We start from the raw sequence: 12,560 nt of genomic DNA on the forward strand, positions 1-12,560 counted from the left end.
TGAAAATTTCATAAATAAATGGTTGAGTTTATGTCAGCCTTACAATATTGTCATAGCAAATTTTATGATTGTAAATTCATAAACATACATATAAAAAGGATTTTTGCAGGCACTATGCCAAATGTTAACCAATAAGCGAAACAAAGTATTTTCACTTATAGAGTCATAGTTACAACCATAATTACAACTTAGTGATATTAAATATGCATTCGGATTCCCCTTTCTTCCCCACCTAATGTACACCTAAGGTAGTTAATATGAGTCATCACACTTTACTAAGAACTGCAGAGCTGTTCTGCTATCATTACACAACATTGCAGATTACATAATGATGGTAACCATGGACCATGTAGTATTATACTTTTCATAAAATGTTTAACAACCATGCAAACACAGGCCATCAAAGTATCGTATAGAAAACCTCATTTTGTCTGACATTATGGGATATACTTATCTGAGGCATTTCAACTTCATCAGTCCTCAGGGGTAGCAAAGCATTTGAACAAAAATGAAAAATAATCTTAGGATGATATTCAACACAACCGAAGTAGGCCCATGGAATTAATAAAACCTCACAAACTCAAGTAGCTCTACTGCTGTTAGTATTAATTCATTTGTTACTATGAATATATACACATTAGAATAGGTGAACAGATTTAGTTTAAACATAAATAAAATAAATATCTGACTTGTAACATTTATTTACTTATTTATATAAACATGTCCATTTTTTTTTAATAAAATTCCAGCACATGCTGGAGAGAACTTAAAATACAATATCACACAAAGGATGCAATATAGCCTATACATATAATATAGTAAGTTTATGACATGCTGTCGATGAGGGAGGCACGCATTGTGGAGGTGATCGCAGTCGGCTTAGCATCATTTAGTTTAAACACACTTTCTATTACTGATATCTCTGTCGATGTGGTATCCATGCCACAGAATGAAATCCAGTCGTTGACAACCATTCCAGCAGCCACAACTTCACTACCTCGATTCACGGTGCCAGCCACCAGGGGCACTTGGAGCAGAGATGACAGTTCATCTTGATCTTGTATTGTTGTTTTGGGGTGTACCAGCCCCCCGCGATTGCTTAACGCAGTGTAAGAGCCCACAAGGACGTTGCCGGCTACCGTTTGTCGGAACACCTCCACGTTCAGCGTGTCCGCCAGAATCTCCTCTGTATCGCGATCCAGGTCCGGATGTACGAGCGCGACATAATCGTTGCACGCTATGACGTTGCCCAGAGCACTCAGCCGCTCCTCGACGCGCCGCACCTTGACGTTGTCCGGTAAGCTGTTGCGAATGTGCTGCAACTCTGTGTCCGACGTCGACGACGGCACCAGCAGCCCGTTCTTATTGGCGACGCACATCCTCCCGATGATGCGGCATCCCGCAATAGTCACATGCACCACGGGGATGGTTTCTGCTAGCTCGGCCTCAAACACGCTATAGAAGTTCTCTGAACCGCCGATGGCCACAAGGCAGTATGCATTTGTAAGTTTACTGAACACTCCCACTTCATTATTATTTTCGAATTGTACACGGACCGCCATGGTATTTGCCTTTAATGCAGTGCTGTGTATTATTTACTACTGTATTACAATAGATTTCACAATGAAATAAAATCTTCACGTGGGGAAAGAATGCAAAACATCGGTTGACTCGACTGACGTTTATATTTATATTGTCATTTGTCAGTTTGATATTGATATTAGGTATGTCCGCTACATGTTCCGATGTATCGTATCGGGAGTAAAAATCGTTATATTCATATCGAGACATTACATATATAACCAAACGCTATAACAAAACAAATGACTCGGCAAATGGCCAAAAGTAAAGGAGAGATTAAAACCATACTTAATCAAATTCAATTAACTACTTTCCTGTTATTTTTTCAATATCTGCTGATGTGAGAATATGACGAACAAGATATTGAATGTGAAACAAAACGATTTTTTACAGTTTAAAGTAACTATTCTTACTTAACGCTGGTAGTAAACAAATCAATCTATATTAATATTAAGACTAAATATCGGCTACGTTACCGACCAAATATCGATAGTCGATACCTATCCGTTTCCAAATAATTGGTATCGATTGAATTTAAATGACATATAAAATGTCAACATTTCGCCATCATGTTGCGCAATATGATGCGTTCTGAAATATTTTTTTATTGTGATTTGTAATATTGATTAGCATAATAATAATGTATTCTTAATGCAGTGAATGCTTTATAATATTGCTTCTATGTAAGTAATAAGTATGTCAAGAACGACACAAATTATGTCAATTCAGTTCAAATTTTATTTTTACCCATACATAATATAAAAATTGTATTTGTTTAATTTCATCCCTAGCCAAACAAAAATCTTTCAAAATGCGGCTTGTTTATATGGAACATGCATAAATTTGCAAAATTAAATTGTTTAATAGATACAAATGAAGTGCCTACATTCCCAAGCGACACAGTACAAAACCTTAGGCGAGCCGTGCTCGCCCCGGTTTTATTTAAACCAAATATACAGGAAGCTTTACAGCGAGTCAATTTCAAGTTTCATAGAACCTGCAGTTTTTCTAGTTTAATACGGGTATAGAGTAATTGCATAATTTCAAAATGAATTTGCTACACATTTAGAGCTAAAATATATTTTTATAATATTTTTTTACAGGAATGCCATGTAGCTGAAGGGCAGACTTTCCTATTTTTCTGGGGTTGCCGGAGCTCGGACAGCAGGGTCACCATTAGCATGTCCGCATCTAGCTGTTCCTCGCTACACATGCCTGTTAGTGAACGGTCTATATTGTAATTACTTATAATTTACTTACATTTCAGTTCTAATTTAGTAGAAAATCTTCCATCTAGGGACTCATATAATTTAAATCGTAATTCATTACGTTTAAATATTGATTATCTACTATGTAGGTACTTGCAATTTATGTATTTTTTGATTAGATTAGCTAGGTAAGTGTAGATTATTTGAATAAACACATAAGCAAAGAAAATTTGTTAAAGTGTGTGTGTGAAGAGTTTCTAAAACATGAATTAAGTTGTTCTTGCAGCCGAATAACTCCAATAACCCTCGCGATCGAGAACTGCGCTCCATCGCCCAGCAGACGGAGATCAGCTGCCGGTATTCGCCCACCATTACTTCACCAGGTATACATTTATTTACTAAGTATAATTTATTCCAATAAACTTATCTTTGCCTTAATTGGAATGTGTGTCGTCAAGCAGGGGCAAGTTCAGAAATCCGCCCTGCGCAAGGGTGGTAGTTGAGTGCGACCACCCTTGGTCCCCATATTGCCTCTGCCGCCATAACCTTTTTTTTTTCTTTTCGAGGGGGAAACCTTCAAAAGGTACCCGACGACGTGGGAGCGACGTCGGGTTATGTGGGATTTTTACCGCACTAAAACCCCCTCGGTGGCCGTCCTCGGCGCTTGTTGGAGAACTCCGGGATCTCCAACGGAACACAACCGGAGTCCTCCAAGCGCGATGCCCGAATTGGGCTCTGCCCTAGGGGAGCATTCGCTCCTCCCACAACATCTGGTGATTACGACGGTATGCGACCACACATACCGCCGGCCTTCCCGGGGTAGCATACTGGACGGTCCGAGCTCCCACTCTTGCCGCCCGCAACCCCGGAAGCGCCCTTTTAGTCGCCTCTTACGACAGGCAGGGGATACCGTAGCCCTATTCTAGTCCCGGAACTACAGGGACACTGCCGCCGGGCCGACAGGGATAACCTAAGCATATAAACATACTCTGGAACACTGCACGGCAGACAAGTGTGTAGAGATACTCCCGATATTACCCCGACAATCATGCACTAGATTGCCCCAGCAGTAGGTGTGTGTATAACTCGTCTAACAGTCAATTGTAATGGCATACCTTTGATGTTCACGATGGAAGAGTAAAGTGCTAAACAATTTATTACGTATATGTTTTCGAGCCTAATAAAAGTTTTGTGGGTACTCGTATGGTTTAGTGAACGTAACGGAAGCCGAGGAGCAGCGCATACTGCGTGAGCGCATCGCGGACGGGCTGACGTTTTCGTCGCCTGCGTCGTCGCTGCTGCAGTCCACGGGCCGCTCGCGCTCCATCCTCGGTTCCGTCTGCGCCTTGCTGCTCAATAAACAGGTTGAGTACTAATGATATAATAGCTCAAGATACGTTACTAGAAGGCAAAACATACAAATATCATACTATAATCGTAGTTTTTCGCCTCAGTTAAATGTCTTGTTGTGCAATGCGTAAATGTGATTTTTAAATATCATTCTTTAGTACTCGCAAAGTTACATATTTATAGTTTTCTCGAACGTTACACTTTTTGCGAATAGTTTTTTTATAAGTATAGAAAGTTACACAAGTAGTAAGCAATATGTTCTTATTCGTTGGGGGCTACAATGACCATTAACATATTTGTGGTTGACCGCTGTGTTAATCGGTATATTGAATTAAATGGATTGCACGTTTGCTTGTTTTTGCTGTTATATTTTTTCTTTTTTCAATATTGTTGGTGTTGCAATATCGTAGGGATCTGCAGCCAAGGAGGTTTCGAGCGTGACGGGCAGCCTGCAGTCGGACAACATCTGCCGCATCTGCTTCGGCGGCGAGTCCGCGGAGCGGCTGGTGCGGCCGTGCTCGTGCCGCGGGACCATCGCCGCCGTGCACCGCGCCTGCCTCGAGCGCTGGCTGCTGCAGGCCGCCACCTCCTACTGCGAGCTCTGTCGGCACCACTACGTCGTAACCAGGAGTCATAAGTAGGTGGCATTCATATTGTACCTATACTGAATAGATTTTTAACGTTATACTTTTTTGGGGGGCACCGCCGCGCTCGTCGCCAACTTCTTCTCCTCGGATTTTTTTACGGAAGATTCTGGGGCCAGCGCAGTCCGATAATGGCGATTGGCGATCCCGTACAAACATCGAGATTTAGGATCTGGTGGCCGAGACTAACATCATAGGGGTAAATATACCGCTGGGCAGACAGGTCGAGGTAGATTTCCGTGAACTTAAAGCCAATAATAACTGGCTTGACACTGCACAAATCACGGTCAAGTGGCGAAATCTCCTGTTGGAGGTCAAGACTCACTTTGGATTCCTGCACTAGCGGAGTAAGTGAATAAGTACTTTTTGGGGCGTTTATAAAAAAATAAATATGAGCCTTGTTCTTTTATATTGTCATGGTCCCTGGCGTGAAGTAGAAGTGTAAGCAGCTTTGTGTGGTGTCGGACTGTTGTGGGATTTTGAAGGTGGTAGAATCTTTTGTGGTTAGACTCCGGCGGCATTACCGTCACATTTATTTCTGCCTAATAGATAACAGCAGTGTTAAGCGCTACTATGTTCTGGGTTTAAGGGTGTCGTAAGGGAGACATACTTTTCCCAGGGATTTCAGCTTAGTTTTTAGGTATGTCCTATTACATATTGCTACCTGAGGTCGGCCATAGATTACAGATATCGACATGTTTGTATAAGTAGACATATTTGCAGATGCAATTATTACAGATGTTCATGGGCAGCAGTAGCCACTTACCATCAGGTGGAGTGCATGTTTATCTGCTACTCCTATCTTAGCATGCGTCCCTAGGAGCCTAGTTTCCGAGGGGTATGAGGTGTGGTGTCGTGTGCGCAGGTGGTCATGGGCGCGGTCGGTGGTGGAGTGGGCGCGGTCGGGGCGCGGGCGCGCGCTGGCGGCGGACGCGTGGCGCGGCGCGGCGCTGGGCGCGGCGTCGGTGCTGGGCACGGCGCGCGCGCTGCACGCCTGCGACGCCGCGCTGCAGGCCGGCGCCAGGCGCGGGGGCGCTGCCGCGCTCGCCGCTAACCTCTTCTCCTCGCTGCTCATCGGCGTCATCGGTATTATCGATTCATTTCTATATTCAGAGCGGACTAGCGGTTTGGCGTGGACTATAACCGTTTATAGCATCCCTTGCATGTACTAGTGTTGGCTAGCAAATGGTTGGTGGAAGCTGAAATTATTGTGGCAACGGATTCTACTTTCTTCTTGACTTATTATTATCATGACATAATAATCGTCGTAATTGATAGTAATAACAGTTTTTTTTAAATTTATTGAATGGCAAGATCCTTCTCACCTTCAATCCACTCGATCATTTTTTTATAATAGGAGTAGTAAAAGTGAACTTGCACTTCATCTGATGGTGGCTACTGCCGCCCGTGGTCATCTGTAATCAACTCCAGACTACTCTTTTTCTTAACTAATAACTAATTTTATTTTTTATGTAAAAGTTAACAATAGTAAATCTCATATTGTGGTCAATGTAACAATTTCGCTATGTATCAAGGTGTACCTACCTCATAAGCGAAAATAATAGTTTTGTAACAACGTTGCTAAATATCAAACGTGCTAGACAATCACTATTATTATCATGACATAATAAGATCTTCAATAAAAGCAAGTGTAGGTATAAAGTGCTAGGTACTATTTTTTATGGTAAGAATTCATATGGTCCCTTGAGCCAGATGTAGGCCTATGTGTGCATAATTAGGTACATCGTTTTAATATATTATTTTATGTTCTTATGCTTTTATGTGTCGTTTATTAGGTGCCCTTAACGGTCTGCTGACGACGTGGATGCTGCTGAAGATCCAGGAGCACCAGCTGTCGTGGCGCGCGTGGCGGGACAGCACGCTGCACGTGCGCGTGGCGCTGGGCGAGGGCTCGCGCGCGCCCAGCCAGGCCTCCTCGCTGGCCACGCTGGCCACCGTCGTCGGCCCCGACGAGCGCCCGCGCAACGACCGCGCCACCAACGTCGCCGACCCTTTTATGGTGGCCCCGCCCTTCACCCCGCCCTACGCCCCGCCCTACGCGCTGCCCGACCCGTGACCGCGCTCGGCCTGCTCGGCTTCGTCTGCTACTTTGTCAGTCTCATCTACACGCTATAGTTCCTCGAGGGGCCACCCAGGGGGCGACGAGATCGAAATGACACAGATGTACGTGTTCCTGCTGTTCTCGACGGCAGTGTGCACTCTCCTGCTGCTGGTCACGGTCACCGTGCGGTACACGTGACGCCTTAGAATGGATTCGTAATTAGCAAGTGCTCTGTACGGTATATAAATGAATGGTTTCAAAATAATACACCGATTTATTGTTAATCATATTTATTTCAATTCTATCGATATAAATTATTCTCGTTACAATAATCAATTTAATAAAAATCAGTAGGCGATTATTTCAAGCCGCTAACATTAATGTCAAAGTGTAAACAGAAATAATAATAATAATAAAGAGTAGTAATGTTAAAGAAGATAATCGTAAATATAGTGCGGACTGTACACCGACGCGATGATACAACTTGCTTATGTAGATGAATAAGTGAAGGCGATCCTCGCGCGGCGGTGCTTCGTATTCAAAGTCAGTAGCGAAAATACACGTACGAACAACTATATACTATTTATGACCTATAAATAAATCGCTCGAGATAATATCTGTTAGTCAAAACTTACAAGCTAAGATAAAAAATCACATACATCTTGAGATTACAATAAATAGGAGGACTTCATACGAGACAGCGCTTGGAGAAACGGCTAGCTGGGCGGACACTGACGAATAAACATCTGACAAACATTAACACAAACAAACAAATCAATATCAACAACATACGCTCTTTGGACTCAACGTTTCGTCGAATAACATACAAATATTTTTGTGACTTGCACGTTCGACTGCGCCCCGACGGCCGTCGGCCGGCGCCGCGCCGCCGCACGGCACGACCGGCGCCGGGCGACGTCACTGCTGGTCCTTGAACCGGCGGTAGATGGACTGCACGTACGTGAACACGCACTTCCAGTCGGGCTTGCGCATCGCCACCATGTCGTCCACGTCCAGCAGGGGGTAGATGCCCGCCTTCTCACTGAAACGGTCAAAAGTTACTTTAACGAAGTGTTATACAAATACCGGTTATGGAACACTAATTCAAACACTATTTTTATTCGTCTGTGGCTCTTTCTGCCGTGTATGTAATCGAGTAACATGTACAATGCCGCCATTCTAGAGTTATATTATTTTTAGAATTTTTTAACAAGTTATATAATAATTTAAGATCCGTATGCCCAATTATCACGTCCGTCTATTTTTTTTTATCAAAATACAATTAATCGATTACTAAAAGCTGCTCGAGTCCGTTGGTAAGTTTATTCATTTGTCTCTCATCTGCGTCTAGGGTTGCACCTTCTTTTATTGTAATTAAAGTACTTTGGTTATTTTGGGTAAGAAAAAAAGTACATACTATCAAAATAAAGTACAATTTAATTTTCTTTGTTATTATATTTAAAAAATATTTTTATTGCTTTTTGCAGTTTGTATTAGACTAGTGTCTTTACTAAACAATTCTACAGCATCTTTACACTCTTTTTTTAAATTAAAATAAATGAGTAATTCATTTTTTATTAAATTCAGAGACGCTGTTTCTTTCGTCACAGAAAATACGCTTTCTGGGAAAGCTGACGTGGCGGGTATATATATATATAATTATGATATATATCGAATAGAAAAAAAGGGTAAATGAACGCATCTGCTAAAATGATATTTTTTCAACTTTAATCACTTGATGATTTGTTTAATAGTACATAAAAATACACGTATCAATGCATAGAAGTACAAGAAAACTTTAAAATCAAAACATTAAAACTTGATGGTTAGGTTGCTGTTTATGTACGTTGTATATAGATGTATACAATAGATGCTACTATATGCATTTATTATACAGCATGCATACCCTGTACTCAGCAGCAGTATACAAGTTGTGGCAGAACTTCGTAATACGCAGGCGCGCAACACACACGTACAAACATACGCACACACAACTCTCAGACTGGAGGTAGGGAACTATACAGTGAGACTACGAAGTATCGCGCAAAGAGGAAACCCCGAGAATGAGATACGAGGTGTAATGTATTCCATCTCATTCTTTTACACGTTCAATCCTACAGATATATATGTTTGTCTCTTTCTACGTTACGCCTCAACTTTTCGTGTTACACTTGATTTTACTCCTCATAAAATTTCCGTACCGGGCCTTATAACTCAAATCGTTTCTTAAGGAGTAAACTCCAAAAATTATCACCACTATAACTAAATATTTGCTGCCATTTTTGTGCAGTTGATAGTTTACAAAGTACACATCTTGTCTGATAAAGTTGCTTTAATAACGCAATTTCTCCATAAAGACCATAATTAATCATGCGAAATAAAGTATTTTCGTGTACTTTATTGTACTCATAAAGTATAGAGTACAATTGTTTAAAATAACGTACAATACTTTATAATAAAGTACGGGTGGCAACCCTATCTGCGTCAGATAACACATAGGAATACATTAGGAAATACATACACACAAATACATTTATTTTATCACAGATGCGCGACTACTCTTAAGGAACTCTCACCTTCTAAATAAACTTTCCACATTGTTCAGAAGAAAAGATTACTGTACAAAATACTCGTTTTTAAAGATTCAAACACTCACTCGGCAATTTTGAAGGCGAGCGTGAAGTTGTGGCGGCGCTTGTCGGGCGACAGCGCGGCGTAGTCGAACGCGTCCGGCAGGAAGTGGTGCAGCAGCGCGCAGAACGCCAGCCCGTCCGCCCAGCTCGTCGAGAAGTTCTCCAGCTTCACATTCTAACACACAAACATGCTGCTCACTACATGTGGCGAGGAATATTCGACACGGCAGTCTGGTTTATAAGCTACCTAATCCAAACTAAAATTGATGATTTGTCTACCATCTTCACTAAGACGAGCTTTTGGAGCGTCATCTATAACTATATGAAAACCCAGATAATTATTCTATACGACCTGTCTCGTTACCTTAACAAACCCTTTATAGATCGGTGGGTAAGTAGGTAGTTAATTTATGTCCACTTACTCGTAAAGTCACAAAAGCAGTTAATTGATCAGTAATAATTACAATTGATGTATTTCATTTCTCACTAATGTTATTATCTGGTCTTGTCTAGTACCATCTGTTAACCCTGCAAGTATCCTATTTACGTTTTTGGATTGACACCTTTAATTCAAAAACGTAAATAGTATTACTTGAAATTCACATTCTTTAATACTTCATTACTTACCTTCCAGCAAACTTACAAAAGTGACAAACATTGTGTTTTATTCACATCACCTACATTACTACTACCTACAGATTGTGATAACTCAGATAACTACTTTTATACAGAATTATGTACAACTAAGACGATACTGTGCGGGCGTGTCTATTCTGTGGGCCTTCATACACATCTACGAGTCAATCTATGCATTTTTTTAGAGTGAATGCTACGGTGATTGCATGATTTGATTTTTAATTTTCTGTGCGTCTGAGTGGCTTTGATTAGCATTTACAGCAAATTTACACCTTAAGTACTATAAATGGATCTGAAGTCCACCTGGCGTGAAATGGTTCCTGTGGACCTTGGGTTATCAACACCTGATAATTTATATAATTCTTGCGTAGTTGCACACATTAGCGTAACTGTATATTTTGCGTTGCCCAGGTGACCCTTCGCCTAGTTTGGTTTGGAGAACATCAACCAAGGATAATCAATCATCATTATTTTGCTGTTTTGGGCGTTAACCATTATTGTAGCATCTTCTTTGCCAGATAGAAGTATCATTGTACACTCAAATTGAAGCAGGTCCCCAGAAGATGTTACGCCAATACTTACAAATCTTGACGACAGTATTTTACCACAAGGTTAAAAATACATACTAACATTTCCTTTTTTCTCGAAATTATATACACACAAAAATCATGCACTGTACATGTCGACCCTCGAAATAATGTTATATTATTATTATGGTTACATTTATAAGTTCAGATTCCGTATTAATATTCCTTGTTGTTGTAACAAAACATGCCTCAGACTGTTTGACAAAAATGTTAGTTATTAATGTTATAGAAATTCACACATTTTGCTTTTTAGGGGACTTAATTTTAGAATCATATAATTATTCGATAAGTTTCATTTAGATTGAAATACTGATGGCGATGATGAATCGTCAGATAATTAAAAGTAAATTTGGAGAACCAAAGTAATACAATTTGGTCACGCGATGAGAATGAAGGACATATATAATTTATAATATCGTAGAGAAAATAATATATATACAGGGAAGTAGCGCAGCCATAAAAAAGCGTCAAGAGAAGCGTGGCGTGTGAGAGTGGCGGTGGTGGTGACGTGTCGTGCCGGCCGCGGCCGCAGCGGGCCCGCAGCGACGCCGCAGCGGCCCCGCGCGGCCGCGGCCCGCGGGAGGCCGATGCGCGCTTTTACCACACCGTTTTGACACCGTTACACTTGTCTTGCCAATCCAGATTGTTATGTATCGCGTACGTAAAAACATGCATCCGTCTATTGCAACCGCTTTCTACGACTATCCCAATACGTTTATCGTGCGACTCGCGTGAAACAAATTTCGCTACATTAAAAATATTTGGAATGCCGACGGTGCCGGGGGACGCAGTGGGATGTTCGAGCGGGGCGGGTGGTCCGTGTGTGAAGTGTACCTCGTAGTCCCGGGTCTTGTCGCGACACCACTGCAGCAAACGCTCTTTAATAGTGACGGCGCTGGCTTGCAGCGCGGGGTCGGTGAACTTGAAGTAAGGCTGCGACGGAGAGCCCGGGCTCTGCGGAGTCTTGGGCGAGCTACAACCGGAGCCTCAGGTTAGTCTCCACTCGCGAGGCGCGACACGGTTAGTCTCAACGCGGCGAGCGGTGGGTACGTCCGTTAGTGTGTGCATTGTCACATTCGTGTGCCTTTATTTCGACGCGGTGCGCTAGTTAAAGGCATTGGACGGGAACTCTGTTATTTACAGTTATATTAATATCACGTGCTGGTTCAAAAGTCAGTCAACTATGTTAAAGCGACTGTTTCAGCCGGCCGTTCCTCGAGGATGAACGATGGACGTTGTAATGTTTATGAAGGAGACTAAGGACTCACGGAGCGCTCTTGCGGCGTGGGCCGCGCCCGCTCCGTGGGTACTTAGAGTAAGCGATGCTTATGCTTCTCTATTTTATGATGAAGCGACTAATACATATACATGTTATAAAAATAAAATGGATATTACTGTTGTAATTTAGATATTTACTTGTTTGTACCTATTCCTTATCGGTATCCATAGCTGCCAAAATAAATAAATGTGTTGCATTAAAATTAAATATAAAGCAAAAGAATAACTAGTCTAATGCATGATAATAATGCTTCTAAACCTTTTATATTATATAATGCCATATTATAAGATTTCTAAGGAATCAGTTTATAAAATATTACTTGTTTTATATAACCATGCCTACAGAGTTTGGGCGCGTAAATAATAGTTTAGTGTATAGGAATAGGGTTCAAGATATACTGGTAGCCGCGGGAGACAGCTCACCTGGGGGTGTTAGTAGAGTTCTGTTTCTCGAGCTGGCGGAACTTGGCGAACGGCGACACGGGCTTCGGCGCCGGCCGAGTCATGCTCTCGATCACTGTGCACAAATGTATAATTCAATTTATAACAAAACAATTAATATATTCCTTATAAAATACTCA

The 12,560-nt window shown here is 41.6% G+C and overlaps 3 protein-coding genes across 5 annotated transcripts in view; 1 reads left to right on the forward strand and 2 right to left on the reverse strand.

Annotated features, from left to right (window-relative positions):
- Positions 1–685: 685 nt before the first annotated feature.
- On the reverse strand, positions 686–1,703 carry eIF6 (eukaryotic translation initiation factor 6). Its single transcript, XM_073093583.1, has one exon. It carries the CDS (start codon positions 1,560–1,562, stop codon positions 825–827), a length of 738 nt encoding a protein of 245 aa, XP_072949684.1. The 5' UTR covers positions 1,563–1,703; the 3' UTR covers positions 686–824.
- A 582-nt stretch (positions 1,704–2,285) lies between these two features.
- LOC140757690 (uncharacterized) lies at positions 2,286–7,130 on the forward strand. Its single transcript, XM_073093600.1, has 7 exons — positions 2,286–2,603; positions 2,685–2,798; positions 3,076–3,172; positions 4,002–4,153; positions 4,550–4,776; positions 5,649–5,869; positions 6,580–7,130. Exons 1-7 carry the CDS (start codon positions 2,415–2,417, stop codon positions 6,858–6,860), a joined length of 1,281 nt encoding a protein of 426 aa, XP_072949701.1. The 5' UTR covers positions 2,286–2,414; the 3' UTR covers positions 6,861–7,130.
- LOC140757688 (uncharacterized) overlaps positions 7,119–12,560 on the reverse strand; it is a 71,524-nt gene continuing 66,082 nt past the window's right edge. For all 3 annotated transcript variants that reach the window (XM_073093597.1, XM_073093598.1, XM_073093596.1), the window contains 4 exons: positions 12,403–12,496; positions 11,536–11,674; positions 9,502–9,653; positions 7,119–7,887 (listed from right to left, as the gene is read on the reverse strand). In XM_073093597.1, coding sequence (XP_072949698.1) covers positions 7,764–7,887; positions 9,502–9,653; positions 11,536–11,674; positions 12,403–12,496 — 509 coding nt within the window. In that variant the 3' untranslated portion in view covers positions 7,119–7,763. The remainder of the gene's footprint in view (positions 7,888–9,501; positions 9,654–11,535; positions 11,675–12,402; positions 12,497–12,560) is intronic.

This window comes from Epargyreus clarus, unplaced genomic scaffold (assembly GCF_041222505.1).
Source record: "Epargyreus clarus isolate Ecla_fem2 unplaced genomic scaffold, WU_Ecla_fem_2.2 ptg000004l, whole genome shotgun sequence".
NCBI lineage: Eukaryota > Metazoa > Arthropoda > Insecta > Lepidoptera > Hesperiidae > Epargyreus > Epargyreus clarus.

Excerpts from the sequence above, each read along its gene's own strand:
- eIF6 (XM_073093583.1), bottom strand. The coding sequence starts at position 1,562 with ATGGCGGTCCGTGTACAATTCGAAAATAATAATGAAGTGGGAGTGTTC.
- LOC140757690 (XM_073093600.1), top strand. The coding sequence starts at position 2,415 with ATGCATAAATTTGCAAAATTAAATTGTTTAATAGATACAAATGAAGTG. Across the intron at positions 2,799-3,075 it reads GTTCCTCGCTACACATGCCT|CCGAATAACTCCAATAACCC; the intron begins GTTAGTGAACGG and ends TTGTTCTTGCAG. Across the intron at positions 5,870-6,579 it reads GCTGCTCATCGGCGTCATCG|GTGCCCTTAACGGTCTGCTG; the intron begins GTATTATCGATT and ends GTCGTTTATTAG.